This window comes from Pagrus major, chromosome 13 (assembly GCF_040436345.1).
Source record: "Pagrus major chromosome 13, Pma_NU_1.0".
Taxonomy (NCBI): Eukaryota; Metazoa; Chordata; class Actinopteri; order Spariformes; family Sparidae; genus Pagrus; species Pagrus major.
The window spans coordinates 17,669,041-17,686,614 of NC_133227.1; the positions used below are offsets into that span (position 1 = coordinate 17,669,041).

At 43.1% G+C, this 17,574-nt stretch overlaps 1 protein-coding gene and 1 pseudogene across 4 annotated transcripts in view; both read left to right on the top strand.

Annotated features, from left to right (window-relative positions):
- The window catches only part of alcama (activated leukocyte cell adhesion molecule a), a 120,040-nt gene that overhangs the window by 91,653 nt on the left and 10,813 nt on the right, over window positions 1–17,574 (top strand). For all 4 annotated transcript variants that reach the window (XM_073479785.1, XM_073479784.1, XM_073479786.1 and 1 more), the window contains exons 7-12: window positions 2,929–3,053; window positions 3,335–3,467; window positions 6,923–7,035; window positions 7,559–7,682; window positions 8,338–8,459; window positions 10,257–10,386. In XM_073479785.1, coding sequence (XP_073335886.1) covers window positions 2,929–3,053; window positions 3,335–3,467; window positions 6,923–7,035; window positions 7,559–7,682; window positions 8,338–8,459; window positions 10,257–10,386 — 747 coding nt within the window. The remainder of the gene's footprint in view (window positions 1–2,928; window positions 3,054–3,334; window positions 3,468–6,922; window positions 7,036–7,558; window positions 7,683–8,337; window positions 8,460–10,256; window positions 10,387–17,574) is intronic.
- On the top strand, window positions 218–2,547 carry LOC141007205 (uncharacterized; annotated as a pseudogene).

The window sequence follows — 17,574 nt, forward strand, 5'->3', positions numbered from 1 at the left end:
GTGCCACTATACCAGAATTTTTTTTTTTTTATTAAACTTCCATATAATAATAGTATAAAAAAACAATACTCTATACTTTTGATACCAAAAACCAAAAAGTTTCTCTGGCACTCAAAATAGGACCATTCCTTTTTAATTAACAACAATCAAAGTATCAATACTTTTGACAATTCTGCTATATAGTTCCATATTTACAGTATGACAAACACGGAAAAACATGGGTCAGGCCTGTCACCATCCCCCGGGATCCAAATCAACTCACCCAGACCCACGGCGTTCTGCTGAGAGGGTGATTGGCTGCTGTCTGCCATCCCTCCACGACCTGCATGCCTCCAGGGCCCTGGGGCGGGTAGGTAGGATCATGGCCGACCCCTCCCACCCTGGATATAAGCTCTTTGAACCACTCCCCTCCAGCAGGAGGCTGCGGTCAATCAGGACCAAAACCTCGAGGTACAAACTCAGTTTCTTCCCGTCTGCAGTTGGCCTCAAAAACAATGCCCGGGTCCCCCACTGACACTGACACTGAAACTGAAAATGTCTCTACCTCTTGCTGACACCATACAGTCATGTTGCACTAATGAGAGACATGTGATTACATATCTCTTTCACTTTGTTATCACTTATGGTTCTGCCTGTCTCGTTTTCATGTTGTCTATTTATTGTTTATTGTTTATTGTTTGGCACACGCACCTTCGAGACCAAAACAAATTCCTTGTATGTGAAAACCTACTTGGCAATAAAACTCTTTCTGATTCTGATTCTGATTCTGATGACATTTTAATATGCAGCATTAAATTCCTTGAAATTAAGTATTCATGTAGATCACATTTTGCCTATCAGCGCAATATGACTTTGGAGAAATACCTTGACAATGATCAATATAATCTCTCTTTCAACATACAAAAGAACAAATTCTCAAAATTATTACACAAATTTGTGTTTTGTAACATGTTGATGTTGTAACCTGGTTAAAGAGAAGGCAAAAAGACGTCTTAGATGCTCAGACCAAATATTACCCAGTTTTAAGCTACTCAAGTACAACTACTCAACGTTGAAATCCTTGTTGATGCTCATTGGGATGTTTCTGTGCTGCTGCTTGATGATGTGTGTTCACACACTAGTTACGTGTAACGGTGCCACCACCTGTTCCTTTGACCCGATTCCCTCCTCTCTTCTCCAAAACATCTCACACGACATCTTGCCTTTCCTCACCACCCTGATCAACTCCTCCCTCACTTCAGGCCATATTCCAGCTTCTTTCAAGACAGCTACAGTAAAGCCACTCCCAAAGAAACCCACCCTAGACTCAGCTGACATCCGAAACTACAGACCTGTATCTCTTCTTTCATTCCTCTCTAAAACCCTGGAACGCGCCGTCTACAACCAACTGTCCTCCTATCTTTCACAAAACGACCTCCTTGACCCTAATCAGTCAGGCTTCAGGACTGCTCACTCCACTGAGACGGCCCTCCTCACAGTGACTGAATCCTCTGTGTCGCCAGAGCCTTGTCCCACTCATCCGTCCTCATTCTCCTCGACCTATCTGCTGCGTTTGGTACAGTCAACCACCAAATCCTCCTCTCCACTCTGGCTGAACTTGGCGTAAATCGTACCTTTCAGGTCATGTGTAATGGCTCCTTGTCCAAACCCTGCTCTCTGGAAACTGGTGTCCCTCAAGGCTCAGTACTAGGACCGCTTCTGTTTTCACTATACACTAGATCACTAGGCTCTGCAATCACATCACATGGATTCTCTTACCACTGTTATGCAGACGACACCCAACTGTTCCTCTCTTTTCCCCCATCCTCCGACACCCACGTTGCAACACGCATCTTGGAATGTCTGGCAGACATCTCCGCTTGGACAACTGCGCACCACCTCAAGCTCAACCTTCATAAAACTGAACTCCTCTTCATACCGGCGAAAGACTGCCCTTGCATGGACCTGTCAGTCACTGTCGAGGACATCACACTTCCAACATCACTGCTGTGGCCCGATCCTGCAGATTTGCCCTCTACAGCGTCCGCAGGATCCGGTCTTTCCTCACAAGGACGCAACGCAACTCCTGGTCCAAGCGCTGGTCATCTCCTGCCTGGACTACTGCAACTCGCTCTTGGCTAGACTCCCAGCTTCTGCGACTAAACCGTTGCAGTGTATCCAGAACGCTGCAGTGCGCCTTGTTTTCAATCTACCAAATTCTCCTGTTTGACCCCCCTCTTCCGTGACTGCCACTGGCTTCCTGTTGCAGCCCGGATCCGATTCAAGACGATGGAACTGGCCTTCAAGGCCGTCAACGGAACTTCATCCATCTACCTCCAAACACTGGTCAGACCGCGAGCACTTCGCTACACTACAACAGCTGGCCGGCTGGTACCACCATCACTGAGAGCAAACAAAGGCTGCCCAGTGAAGTCCCGACTCTTCTCTGCTCTGGCGCCCCAGTGGTGGAACAAACTCCCGACCAATGTCAGGACAGCAGAGTCACTCGCCAATTTCCACAAAAGACTCAAGACTCACTTGTTCAGACTTCATCTCGACCCCGCATAGCATGACTCCCTCCCACCCCCCACCCCCCCAAAAATGTATATGCACTTGTATGTTTTTACCTTTAGCACTTCAATCATAGCACTTATGTACTTAAGGTATCCTTGATAAATAGCAGCTACTTTGCTCAGATGAGGGCGTGAAAATTGTTTCTATTTTTTCATTCTTACTTTATCAACGGTGATATTTTGTGGTTTCTTTCTTGTGACAAATGTACTTATTGTAAGTCGCTTTGGACAAAAGCGTCTGCTAAATGCCCTAAATGTAAATGTAAATGTAATTGATTCAGTTAATCCAGTGTGAAGGTAATTATTTAAATAGAAGTCAATGGATGGCTTCTGTGAAGCTTTGACACTTGTGCTTTCTTTCCTCCTTTCTTCTCAGATTCATCAGAGAAAGTCAGCCTTCAGATCATGTCCAAGGGGCCTATCATAGAAGGAGATAACGTGACGTTGAAGTGTCATGCTGATGGCAACCCTCTACCCAGCTCCTTCTTTTTCCACGTCAAGGTCAGTCAGAGCCCAAACGTCAACCTCCAGCACCATACCCAGAGCTTATAGTACTCGGGCGTGGTGCCAGATTTCCGGCATATGAATATTTTAGAAAATCTTGTTCTCCACATGTAAGAAAACATGTTTGTTTGATGTTATTTCAGTAAAAATCTAATCTAATCATGAATCATGATCCAATATCTGTCCAATATCTGCCCTCCTGATATTATATCAGAATGACAGAAGCTAATAGTTCCTCTCCCCTCTTTCTTCGCCTCCTCTTCTTCTCTCTCCACCAGGGCGAGAAAAAGCTGGTGGAAAATTCGGACACCTACACTTTGACTGCCATCAGCAGAGAGGCTACTGGTGAATACAAATGCTCCCTTGCTGACAATGAGAAAATGGAGGCCACCCAAGACATTGTTGTTAGCTGTGAGTACTCATGACATATGCACAGCCGGGCACACTATACCATAACAAGCACTACTGTGGTTCCCTCCTCTCTGTCCCACATTGCGACTTAGGTGCATTTCACACATTTTATAACAAGGACACACCAATTAACATCAATTAATGGAGTGATAAGCATTAACTAGCAGTCAACTAATAGTTAACTAATGTGTCAAGTAATCATTTACAATTGAAGCTAGTGTTAATTAAGGTGTTAATTCATCCATTATTTAATTGTTTATTAATAGTAACAACATGCATAACCATTAATTAACAGCTAATTGATGTGTCAAGTAATCATAAACAAGTGAATTGGAAATGGAAAAGTAGCCATTAGCTAAGAGTCAATTAATAGTTAACTAAGGTAATAACATCACTAAGTAATCATTTGCTAATGGTGTTCATGTAGTTTAAGGTGGTTATTCATACATAATTTAACAGTATATTAGTAGTTACAACAATAACAAGGACACATTACTTAATGGAGTAATAACATTAACTCGCAGTCAATTAATAGTTAACTAAATAGTCAAATATTTTATATATGTTAATTCATACATTTTAATAGTTTATTTACACTAACAACAATAATAATGATACATTCATTAACATTAGGTAATGGAGTAATGACTATTAACTAACATTAGTTTACTTACTCATCAAGTTAACATTAACAAATAGTGTTTATGTTATCAGCATGTTAATTCATACCTTATTTGATAGTTTATGAAGAGTCTATTTCCAGTTATACAAAAGTGATGATACATTACTTAACATTAGTTAATGGAGTCATAATCATTTACTTACAGTTCAATAATAGTTTCAAGTAATTATTTACTAATGGTGTCCATCTTAATTAAGTTATTAATTCATACAATTTATTATGTTTATGAAGCCTCTATTAACAGTTAATAAATAGAAATGTTAATAATTAATATATTGCAAAAGTAAATGCAGTAATAAGCATTATTGTACATTATTTACTCTAGTGGAGTGTACATTTCGTGTATTTTTGTTTTGTTTTTGTTGTTCTTGTTTATATATAGATATTATTATTATTATTAGCATTATTATTACTATTAGCTGCTGTAACGTAAACAATTTCCCCTCGGGGATAATAAAGTATTTCTGATTCTGATTAACTAGCAGTTCACTAACAGTTAACTCATGTGTCTGTAGATCATTCATTATTGGTGGTCATGTTAACTATGTATTATTAGTTTAGATTATATTAACATACGTTGAAGCATTTACCAATGCCCAATTAATACATTAATAACCACTAAGTCACTGACAACGCACTTCTCTGTTTAAATTATATTAAGGATTTACATATTAATTAAGGTACTTACCAATATTAGTATATGGTTAATAAAGACATTCTTCAGCATGTATGTCATCAGATCCACACTTACTGTCCCAACATTACTTAACCATAATGCTCCTTGTGACCCTTATTGTGAAGTTGAAAACATTCATTCCTTAAGTAAGACTTCTTAAATGCATAATAGTGCTAAATAAGCATCCTTTAAACATTTATTAATGTCCATTGTGACCCTTATTGTAAAGTTGAAAATGTGTATTCTTTAAGTAACACATCATAAATGCACAACAATGCTGAAATAAGCATTACCTAACCATAATTAACCATTTATTAATGTTCTTATATGTTTTTTGTGAAAACATATATCCCTTAAGTAAGTTAACTTTTTTTTTTTTTTTAGATTTCCCTCCCCCATCCCTTTGACCCATCTATTCTAGCATCAACCTAGAATGGATTTTATTGTATATTTAGCATCTATTTTATGGGAGCAAATTGTAAATAAAGCTTAAATTTGTTTGATGATGAAGGTTCTCAGTCATCCAGGTAATAGTAATTCTTTTCAAGGCAGTTTCTTGAAGATGTTTCACCTCTCATCCAAGAGGCTTCCTCAGTTCTAACTAACTGGAGAGGAGTTGCAGGCTTTTAAACTCTGTGTGGGAGTGTCCTTACAGCGTGAGCTCTGAATTTCAGAGTCGTTAGGGCCACTTGTGGGTCGCTGACCCAACTGGCCTTCATGTGGGTTTCAAGGGCTAGGTGAGCCCAGGTGTGAATGGTTGTTAAGCTGTCTTTGGAGGGAACTCAGTTCTGCATTATAGGTGGGTGATAAGTAATGTCTTAGGCCACCTCCTCTGTTCAAAGACAGTCGTTCCTGTTTGACATAGATGGATTCTTTTACTCCTCTTTCAAACCATCTGTCTTCTCTGGCCAAGATGTTTACATTGTTGTCCTCAAAGGAATGATTTGTCTCCCTCAGATGTATGTGGACAGCAGAGTCTTGACCTGAGGAGTTGGCCCTCCTGTGTTGTGCCATTCATTTATGATGAGGTTGTTTTGTCTCCCCAATTGACAAATCTGTGCAGTCCTGGCTGCATTGAACAGCATAAACTACATTACTCTGTTAATGCCTGAGTGTTTTGTCTTTAGGATGGACAAGTTTCTGCCTCAGTGTGTTGGTAGGTTTAAAGTGAACAGGGATATGATGTTTATTAAAGATCCTCCTGAGTTTCTCAGATGTTCCTCGTCATAAGGAATGACCATGTTGTTACGTTTTCTCATCTCCTCCTCTCTGTCTGCTCTGGATCTTTTAGTGGTTTTGACAAAGGTCCAGTTTGGGTAGCCACAGGTTTTAAGTGGTCCCCTGATGTGCTTCTGTTCCTTCTCCTTCCCCTGTGACTTAGTGGGCACGGTCTCAGCCCGATGGTTTATGGTTCTGATGACCCCCAGCTTGGGCTCCAGTGGGTGATGAGAGTCAAACAGCAGGAATTGATCAGTGTGTGTAGGTTTTCTGTACAACTCAATGTTGAGGCTTCTGTCTTCTTCGATGTGTACTGCCCAGTCCAAGAAGGGCAGACTGTCTCCTCTGACATCTCCCCGTGTGAACTTGATGTTACTGTCGACAGCATTTATATGTTCTGATAAGGCTTCCACTTCCCTTGCTCTGATTTTAACCCAGGTGTTGTCCACATACCTGAAATACCTGATACCTGAAAGTGGCTAGGAGGAATCAAGGCTCTGCTCCCAAACACCCAAACAAGGGAAGTGGAAGCCTTCACAGAACATATAAATAAGCAAATACTAAATTAATAGAATAGAATAGAATAGAATAGAATAGAATATTCTTTATTGTCATGTTGTATTGTCATATTGTAATGTTGTCAGATTTATAGTGTTTTGGCAAACTATGGCTCTTCAGAGAGTAGCTATAAAAGCTGAACCCTGAGCAGAGAACTGTGTCTGGAAGTTGACCTTGTGACATTAGAGTTTAATGAGTCCCCTTTCAAGGTTACCACATCATGACTGCTTTGTTTCCCATGACAAAAGACAGCAAAATGAATGTGCTTACCTTTAGCCAAATGCCAAACAGAACTGTCCTTTTTCTGTCCTGTTTTTTCAGACCTGGACCTGAGTCTGAGTCCCACTGGGAAGGTTGTAAAGACAGTGGGGGACACTTTGCTTCTGAAGATGGAGAAGATCAGCTCAGGTGATGTGAAAGTGTCATGGACAAAGGTAATGGTGCTACAGTTGGGTTATTGATCACAGAGAAATTGAAAGAGAGAGTTAAAGAACAGGAAACCATTTATTCCTCTCTGTGCTCAAAGGCTTTTCTACAACCAAAAGTAGAAATCCTTGAAAGATATGAATGATATATTGGTAAGTTCAGTCTAGTATAAAATGTAAGAAAAAGTAAGATGAGGTCATTCTTGAGTCTCTATCATCGCAGCAGCAAAAATAGGATATACTGCAGATATGAGAAAAAGCCAATGATGAAGTATTTTAAAATTAGATAAGTGTTCTCATCAAACCGATAAAGAGATTTCAGTAGGCCCACATAATGGTTGCTGAACTTCCACATTGAGTTCTGAAATGAACATTCCTGTGACCCTGAAAATTGGAATTGGTTATGGAAAATACTGTACATACAGATGGATAGGTGAGACTTGAATTCATACATACTGTTGCATTTGAATTAGCGGTAAAGGTGCACTTTGCTGTAGAACACACAAACTGACATTGTAAGTCTGGCTTTTAGAATGGAAAGATGGTGAAGGAGCCGGAGTTTAGCAAGTTGACCTATGATGATGCAGGAATCTACATATGTGAGGCTTCCATGACTGGTCTCACACAACATCAGAGCTTTGAACTGGTTGTAGAAGGTAAGTGTGTCATCGTCAACTCCTCTGTTTGCCCAAAATTAGTGGAACACTGAAAGTGAATGTCTTACTCTTTCTCTAAACCTGCCATGGAAGTTCAGTATTTTTTAATAAATGTTTTGGCCTCAAAACTGGATTATATTATGTTTTAAGATCACTACCTACAATGTTCACTGACTAAACAAATTGTTTTATTCTCCAATGAATATCAAGTTTTTAACATTGCCTTACCTCCAAGCCATTTTAAAGCCATGTAGGGATTTTTTTCATGAAGAAAAAACTCCAAATATGTCATTTTGAGGAACGTCAATCAATCAGTCAATCTTTATTTGTATAGTACCAATTCACAACAAAAGTCATCTCCTAACACAGAGATGAGTTTTCAGGGGTTTAATTAATGCCGGGATAGAGACTTTGAGAAAACCGTATTTAACAACGACTTCGAAACAAATTGCATTGTGTGTGCATTTCTTCTGTAACTGAAACAAAATCAGTTGTTGAAATCCACAAGGGCACCCTGCATTCACCTGGATTCTATCAGATTTTCTGATATAAGTTGGAGGTCATCGCATTTTGAAAACATCACATGCAAAATTTGCAAGTGATAAAATGTTAGTGAACTTAAGTATATCAGTAATAACTAATGTGTTTGCATCAGGAAAGCCTATGATCACCAGCCTAACCAAACACCATGCTGATGATGCTAAACACAAAGTTCTGACCTGTGAGGCTGATGGCGTTCCAGAACCCAGCTTCCAATGGAGCATCAACAGCACAAATGTAAGTGTCAGAGCATGAGTGAGTAAGTATATATGTTAAGTATCTTTAGTAGAGAAATAAAGGCTGCAGCAAGCAGAGCAAAAGCAGCAAAGAAAATCAGGCTAACAGCAAACAGTGATGATGAGTGTGGTGTGATTAAAGTGTTCTTTGACAAGTCTGTCACACTTCACTTTGTTCTTACATAGTAAAGAGGGTTCCGACTGAAGTTTTCACTCTTCTCTGCCATTGCACCTTTATAACAGCCTTCTGCACAGGGTTGTTGCACTGAGGCTGTATGCATAGTGCAAAATTGTTTTAGCATTGTCTATTGAAACTTGTGAATTATTCAACTGACAGGCAACTGTCTGAGCCATAATGCATCAGTGGCAGTGGAGTGAGGATAATTTATTCTCTTAAAATTAATGTGTCCTGTTAAGGCAACTTTTGATAAATGTGTCCCACATAAGGGATGGATGCTTCATATGGTTTTGAAAACCCTACAGTATAACTTCACGTTATCAGCTTTTCACAAGATAAGAAAACAACTTTGTTTCAAGTTTCAGATAACCAAGTTTGTTTTGATTATTTTTTTATGTATTTTTTTTATCCTAAGAAGCAGGAGACTTTACTCAACCCATTAAAGCATACTCACTCCTTGAACATTCAAAATCACAAAATTTGGAGATACATGGTTTTCCCTAGCTATAGAATGGAGTATCTAATGCTAGATTTTTACAAGGCACAAAGAAAGATGATGGTAGTGTCAAGACCCTGGCCCTGATTTGAGAGGTCTGTGGAAATGAGAACAATACTAATGTTAATAATATAATGTTGTTAGGTTCAAGATAAGAATAAGAATACAATATGGAAACATGCTCCTTTAAACCTCATTATTTAAAGAGCAACAGTGTTGGGGGTAATGCACCACAAAAGTAACATGTTACAGTAATAAATAACTTTAAGCAGTAACAGAGTAATATAACACATTTCTAACAGGATATCAGTAATATGATTACAGTTACTATGTGCAGTAATGTGTTACCACCAAAAATTAAGCCTTTATAGATTTATAGATTTTCCCACGCAACTCCAGTTCATCAGAGAAAAGGACAAAAACACAACAGTCAAGTGCAGTCTATGAATTGGGAAGCCGAACGGACGATACAATGTTGCCCCCAGCTGGATTTGTCTTGAACTGCAATTTGATAATTCCTAGTTGTACTTCGGTAAATACTTTGGTGAAAGTAACACAGAAGCAATCAGTAATGCATTAGTCATACAGACAGCAATGTTGTAAGGTAACTTATTGCTTTCAAATGAAGGTAACTAAAATTATATAAAATACATAGTATACATAAAATACACAGTAACTTGCCCAATACTTTCATTTTATAACAAAACAAATTCCGAAGACAACCTTTCTATTGTGCAGAACATAATTCACTCTAATAAATATTGTGCTTATCTGTGGTGACTACTCGGCACCTCATCATGAACAGGTAATGTTCGAACAAGACAACATGTCTTTATTGAATCCGGGTTTTGTTGCCAAGGAAGAGGATGTTTTGTGTTTTTTTCTGCAATCAGTTTGCATTTCTGTGTTTACTGACCCCAGTGTATCGACTTCAGTTCGATGTCGACAATGCAGTGTTTTTTCTCCCATCCAAATGTTACACACCTGTCAAGCAATAGACAAACTATCAGGTTGAATTGAAAAGTCAATAATGTGTGTGCAGCTTAAGAGGGTACTACTTGTGTGAGATTTTTTCCTTAATATTTTTAAAGCCTCTTAGTCCTAAGTATTTTTTCTGTCTCTAGGAGGAGAGCACTTACATCAATGGCAAGGCCACCCATAAAATCACTGTGATCCCCAAGGTGAACTTGACTGTCACCTGCATTGTCAGCAACAAGCTGGGAGAAGATTTCATGACCATCAATGTTTCTTCTGGTAAGTTGATACCTGTCAAAAACTTGGTTGGTTGGCTTGCAAGGATAAAGAGATGTGCACTAATGCTTCTATGTGGTAAAGCACTAATGTTTGAGCTTTGAACAAACTTTTATCTCTCCTCCTTCACTATCTCCTGGGTTTGGCTGACTTCCTTTATTTATTGACAGGTGTTTAACCTGTCTCACAGTTCTACAGTCTAAGAGCCACTGCCTAGCATATGCTCTGAAATCATTGTAAATTGTTGCTTCCCTCTTTCCAAGATACGCGGTACTTGTTGCAAGGCACAATTAGTAAAATGTTCTTTTATTTATTTATTTTTTATTATATTTAATTTTCATCATACGGACCAAACAAAACAAACAACTACAAACCAACTACCAAACACACAAACCCCACTTCAAAAGACAACAACAACAACAACAACAACAACAACAACAACAACAACAACCAAAAGACAACAACCACAGAAAGCCAGACCAGACGGAGATATACTGTATACAGCCTGAACAAAACATATGACAAAGAATATCCCATAATATTACATAACAGGGACTTCCACGGGGCATTCCACTAAGATCCGGAAAATTAAAATGTCTAATAATTGGGCCCCAGATACTTTCAAATTTTTCATATAACCCATGTGAGTTGCTACAGAGCCTTTCAAGATCTATCCCTGAGACAAGTTCCCTAATCCATCTAGAAAAGCAAGGAGCACTGGTAGCCTTCCATTCCTTTAGAATTATTCTCTTTGCCAATGACATACCGAATATGAGTCTGCTGTACAGTATGTGGCAGTGAAAGAGAGGCTTCAGAACAACAAAACAAGGCAATCAGTGCATCAGGCTCAATATTTAGATAATAAATTCTGCAATACCAACTAAAAATATACTGCCAAAAAGGGAAAATCTTAACGCAAGCCCGGAAAGTAGAGAGCCTAGAGTACCTTAGAGTACCTTTTGCTATATTCCATCTGTCACAAATAACATAACGTTAGGATTAATTTTTTTCTTTTTTCTTTAGAATAGAGTTATCTGTACATAACCTTTAACTGGATTGCAACCTTGCATTAATTGAACCTTGATGAATCCATCCCCTCCCTTCACAGCACCTCATGCAACTCCATGCCAAGATCTCCATCCCAGGCAGATGATTGATATATTCTAGGACTGTCAAAGTTAACTCAATAATAACGCGTTAATGCAAATTCCTCTTAATGCCCTTTCATTTTTTGACGCACAATTAATGCACGCACATTATGACCATTGGCCCGCCCCGTAGTTTGGGAAATCGGGAAGCGATGCATCAGTAACATTGTGGATGGCAGCAGAAACAAATCTGCAGAAACAGAGAAAAGATAAGGGTTTTTTGAATGGCAAGTTCAGCTTCAAAGCCCTGCCAGATGGTTCTCCCCACAAGAACAAAGTTATTTGCATTTACTGTCGATGCGAATTGAGTTACCACGGAGTACGTAGAGTCTCAAATACCACTTGCTGGCCAGGCACACAGCTGATGCAGAGAGCCCTCCTCCCCCTAACTAAAGGCAGACCACACTGTATTGTTGCAACGGAGACGTCTGAACAACTCTACATTAGACAAACCTTCAACAGTGATAGCTAAATGGGTGGCTACAGCTTACAGGCTGATTAACACTGTTTAGTTAACCTTCACAAGTGTAAAGATTGACACTACATTGTGTTAGTATTACTAAGAAATGTTACATTCAGGTCAGTATGCCCATCTGTTGTTGCTTGTTGGGCTTGAGTTTGCCATGTTATGTTTTCATCCTATTTTTTAGCATGCAGTACATTTGAGGTTATTCTGGAGAATATTCTGGACAGTATTTGTCATTGTTTTGGATTGTTGCAATAACAATAAACATATATTTGCATAAAGCAAACATATTTGTCCACTCCAATGTTGATAAGGACAGGGAGGAGAGGTCTAAAGTTATATATATTATGTACACACGTGTATATATATATATATATATATATATATATATATACATGTGTATATGTATATATATATATATATATATATATATATATATATATATATATATATATATATATATATATATACACCAGTAGATAAAAGTATTGTGGAAAAATGTTAACAGTGGAATGTTTAAACATTCTCAACAGCAAGGGGGCAATATAATCACAGTAAGTCTTTAAAAAACTCTGCACCAAACCCATCTGAGCCTGCGGCCTTACTGCTTGCAAATGATTGAATTGCCTCTTTAATTTCTCTAACAGTGAAATTTGAATCTAGATCATTTTTAACAGATTCACTAATTTTAGGTAAATCAACAGAATCCAGGAATATCTCTATATCATTATCTGATGCAGTACAATTAGAAGTATATAACTGTTCGTAGAGATCTTTGAAATTGCTATTTATATCTTGTGGATTGGTCAAGATGAAGACTTTATTTTGAAATTAGACCTACTTGCCTGTGCACCCTGCAGTTGTCTGACCAACAATTTGCCTGGCTTGTCAATCAGTTCAAATTGCTTTTGTCTCAGCTTAAGTATTTACCTATTGACCTGGGGGGTATTCCGGTAAGCGGGTTTTGTGAAAACTCTGAGTTTGTTAACCCTGAGATGAGAGAAACTCTGAGTTTTCAGTTCCAGAAAGAGAGGTAACTTAAACTCTGGGTCTGGTACTGTGGTAACTTACTCTGTGAACCTAACCTGCTCACTGGCAGGTTTACCTGAAGAAACCCTGAGTCTGACGGAGCTGTCTGACAACAGCTGTCCTTTCCTTCTCAGTCCGATCATGTTAAAGCAGAAATAATTCACATAGTTTTTACACCAGGAGGAGAATTTAGATTCATTTAGATGAGCTCTCACTCCCTGACAAGGACTGAACCGAACAGTAGACCGCTTCTCATCAGTCCGTCATTTATATTCTCCGGCCGCACAGCGAATATCAGGCTACACTTCATCGCTGACGTGCTCTCAGATCTGCATTCCTGCTGGGGAGACACGTCAGCCCTCACCAGGCCAGGGTCGGATGAGCAAGCCTTAGCTGCCATGGAGGGTGCTGAGGCAGTTGGTCTTCTCCACATGCCAGCGGTGGAACCTGCAATTGCTGCCTTGATTGTATCTCCGGATGAGGCAATGAAGTCGGACCCCAGGTGCCCTTCTGCCCAGTGTAAGGTCACTGATGACTATGTCTGCAGAGCTTACAACACGGCAGCGCGCATCGGCCGCCTTGGAAACACCCTCTCCCACTTCCTTTTGACCCTCTCGGCTTCCCTGCAGGATGCTCAGGTGGATGACTCCATCCGTGACATCTGCAATGCCTCACTGCAGACTTTTGTCTGTCAGACGAGAGAATTGGGTCGACTTATGTCAACGCTTGTCCACACTCGTCGTCACGTTTGGCTGGCCCAGTCACCCCTGACGGAGGCGACTCATAGGGTCCTTCGCAGGGTGCCGGCGGAACCTGGAGAGCTGTTTGGCTCTGCAGCTTTGGATGCATTGGATCGCACAGCCAAAGCTGATGAGACTAGGCGGCGGCTTGCGGGCCTTCACAAGAGAGCACCTACCTCCAGTAGGCCGAGAGCTTTTCCATCTGCCCCTCCACGTCCTCCACAGCTGCCTCCCCAGAGTGGTCAGCGGCCGTCACGACGGGATGCTAAGAAGCCGGCAGGCAACTTTCACTCCACCGTGCGCCGCTCACCACGTCAGCCCCAGGCCTCCAAGCCCGACCGCTGTCCTTCTGGTTCCGACACCGGCCCCCAGCCTTCGGCCAGGTGAAAATGACATCCATCGACGACCCGGCCAAGGCCCAAACCTTAGCCCAGGAGCTGTCCACCCTCCTGGACAAAGGTGCCATTGTACCGGTGGACCCCCTCCTTCATCCCGGGGGGTTCTATTCAACCTACTTTCTCGTCGGCAAGAAGGATGGTGGACTACGGCCCATCCTGGACCTGCGAGGCCTGAACAGGTAGATAAAAGTTCTGCCATTCCACATGCTGACTACAGCAGATGTTCAGCGTGTGGTCAGTCCCAACGAATGGTTCACGTCCATAGATTTGAAGGACGCGTACTTTCATGTTCCGATCGCTGCTTACCATCAGCCCTTTCTGAGGCTTGCCTTCCAGGGCCACCATTACCAGTTCAGGGTGCTCCCCTTTGGACTCTCCCTGTCCCCAAGGGTGTTTGCCTGTTGTGTTGCGGCAGCCTTGGCGCCTCTGCAGGCGGGGGGCATGAAGGTCCTGCCCTATCTCGACGACTGGTTGGTGTGCGCGCATTCCCAAGCCCAGGTGATCCGGGACTGTCTTCTGTTGCATGTGGCCCGACTGGGCCTCACTGTCAACACTGCAAAAAGTTGCCTGGTCCCCACTCAGCGGACTGCCTATTTGGGTCTGGTTCTGGACTCGGTCGCCATGAAGGCCTATCTGTCAAAGAAACATGTGGACGACATCCTCCAACTCTTCCCTTTCTTCAAGAGGGGCAGGCGGCTACCTTACATTCAGTTCCTGTAGCTCCTGGGCAAACTGACAGCTGCATCGACTGCCTGTTGCTACTGCGCCCGCTCCAGATGTGGCTGAACAGCTTCCATCTGGACCCCAAGTTTCACAAGCACAAGCTGATCAGGGTGTCTCAGATATGCGTCCGCGCCCTGGCGCCATGGCAGGACAGGGCGTTCCTACTGGGGGGTGCGCCTCTGGGGGTCCTTCCTTCCTTCTGAGAGACGGTTGCCACACATGCATCCCAGTTAGGGTGGGGTGCAGTCTGGTGTGGCAGGTCCGCCCAGGGACGGTGGTCTCTTCGGGACCGCACGCAGCACGTCAATGTGCTAGAGCTGCAGGCTGTCCACCTGGCTCTCCTACATTTTCTACTGCACCTGCAGGGGAAACATGTGCTGGTCCGGTCAGACAACAAGGCAGTGGTCTCCCAGATCAATCATCAGGGGGGCACCAAGTCGGTGCAACTGTTGCAGGTGTCCCAGTGCCTGCTGACATGGGCCCCTCCCCGTCTGTCGAGCTTGCGAGCGATGTGGCTCCCGGGGGACCGGAATCAGGTGGCAGATTTCCTTTCTCGGCACAAGCCTCCGCCGGGGGAGTGGAGGCTACACCCAGAGGTTGTCGAGCTGATCTGGGGCGTTTTCGGTAGGGCAGAGGTGGATTTCTTTGCCTCGAGGGAGTCAACCCATTGTCCCCTATGGTTTTCCTGGATGGAGGAGGACAGTCCTCTGGGACAGGATGCCTTGGGGCACGAGTGGCCCAGCATGTTCCTGTACGCCTTCCCACCGCTGCCTCTGATCCTCCCGACGCTGCAGCGGGTCCTTCATTGGGGCCATAGCCTCCTCCTGGTAGCCCGTTCTGGCCAGGGAGGCCCTGGTTTCCACTGCTGCGGAAGCTCTGCTGTGGCTCGCCATGGTGTCTTCCGGGGAGGAAAGATCTCCTATCACAGCTAGGGGGTCGGATTTGGCACCCCGACCCCTGCCATCTCCAGCTGTGGGCCTGGCCGCTGCAGGGCCCGACACGCTTCTGACCGGTTGCACTGAGCCTGTCCGACGAACCATCTCGCATGCTCGTGCATTGTCCACCCGTCTCCAGTATGAGAGCAAGTGGAGGAGGTTCTCTGCCTGGTGAAGGACCCCACTTCTTGTCCGGTGGCCACCGTTCTGGACTTTCTTACAGTCTCTCCTGGATGACGGCCGTGCACCTTCCACTTTGAAGGTGTATGTGGCAGCCATTTCATGGCAGCATGACCTGATAGACAATGCTACCATAGGGCGCCAGCGGCTGGTGTCTCTATTTCTAAGGGGGGCATTGAGGCTGCGGCCCTTGGTGTCCCCCAGGTTTCCAGCGTGGGATTTCTCCCTGGTGCTGAAGGCCCTGTCTTCTTCACCCTTTGAACCTATTGCACAGGCTGACCTCAAGTGGCTGTCGTTGAAGACAGCCTTTCTTCTGGCCATCACCTCAGCGAAACGGGTGGGGGAGTTGCATGCTTTGTCTGTCAGCGAGTCCTGCCTGCGTTGGGGGCCTGATGGTTCAGGGGTGACCCTGTGGCCTAATGTTGCATTTCTGCGGAAGACCCTGCCCCATGGCCACATCAACCGCCCTATTCACCTGGTGCGGTTTGATCCCCCAGCGGCTGATGATGAGTTGCATGCTTTGTGCCCTGTGCGGGCCCTGGTTGCCTATATCAGTGCCACTGCACATGTGCGGCAGACGGAACAGTTGTTTGTTTGCTATGGGGGTCATAACAGGGGTTGTGCCCTCTCCAAACAGCGCCTTTCTCATTGGATTGTGGACACCATCTGTTGTGCTTACAGGGTCAATGGTCAAGCATTGCCGACGAGGGTCAGATGACACTCAACACGGGGTGTCTCCACGTCCTGGGCTGCCCTGAGAGGCGTACCCCTGGATGACATCTGTGCTGCAGCCTCTTGGTCGTCACCGGGTACTTTCCATCGGTTTTACCGGCTTAATGTTGCTGCTCCCCACCCGTTGGGCATGGTCCTTTGCCCTGGGTCTTCAACCTCTCATCAGTAAGGTGGATTGTGGGATTCTTCATGACACTGTTGGTATATGTCATCCAGTGCTTAAAGCACCACCTCTGGCGGTCAGTAGGGACGAAATAGAACGAAAGTTACAGTTGTACGATTTTGGGAGCTGATTGCCTGCTGACACCGGAAGATATAGCCTCCCGGGGGTCATGCAGGGGTCACAGGTGTTGTTGTTATTCATACTTGACATGCGCTAGCGCGGGCCGAGTTATCCAGTGCTTAAAGCACCACCTCTGGCGGTCATCCGGGACTCATAGAACTGTAGTTACAACTGTAACTTTCGTTCTAGTTTGCCGCCGCCTTGAGTATAAGATTAAATGACTTCTAGTTCAATCTGTAGACAGTAAGTGTGTGTCTGCCTCTAATGTTGGGTCCTGGGGGTGAGTGACGCCCTCAGCCTCTGGTCACCCAGTGACCTGACTCAGGACCAGCTCCTCTACCTCTGGCGGACATGGTGGAGGTGGAGGTGAGCACCACTTCATGTTCATCTACTCAGCAGGATGTTAGGTCACAGATGTGTGTTAAACAGCATCTGTTGGTGGTAAAAGCTACTACAAGTTAAAATATCCACTGAATAAACTTTTACTTTGTTGAATATGTGAAATAAAACCAAAGTGAGGAGCCATTGTGGGACTGTTTTTATATTTCATTTTCAGC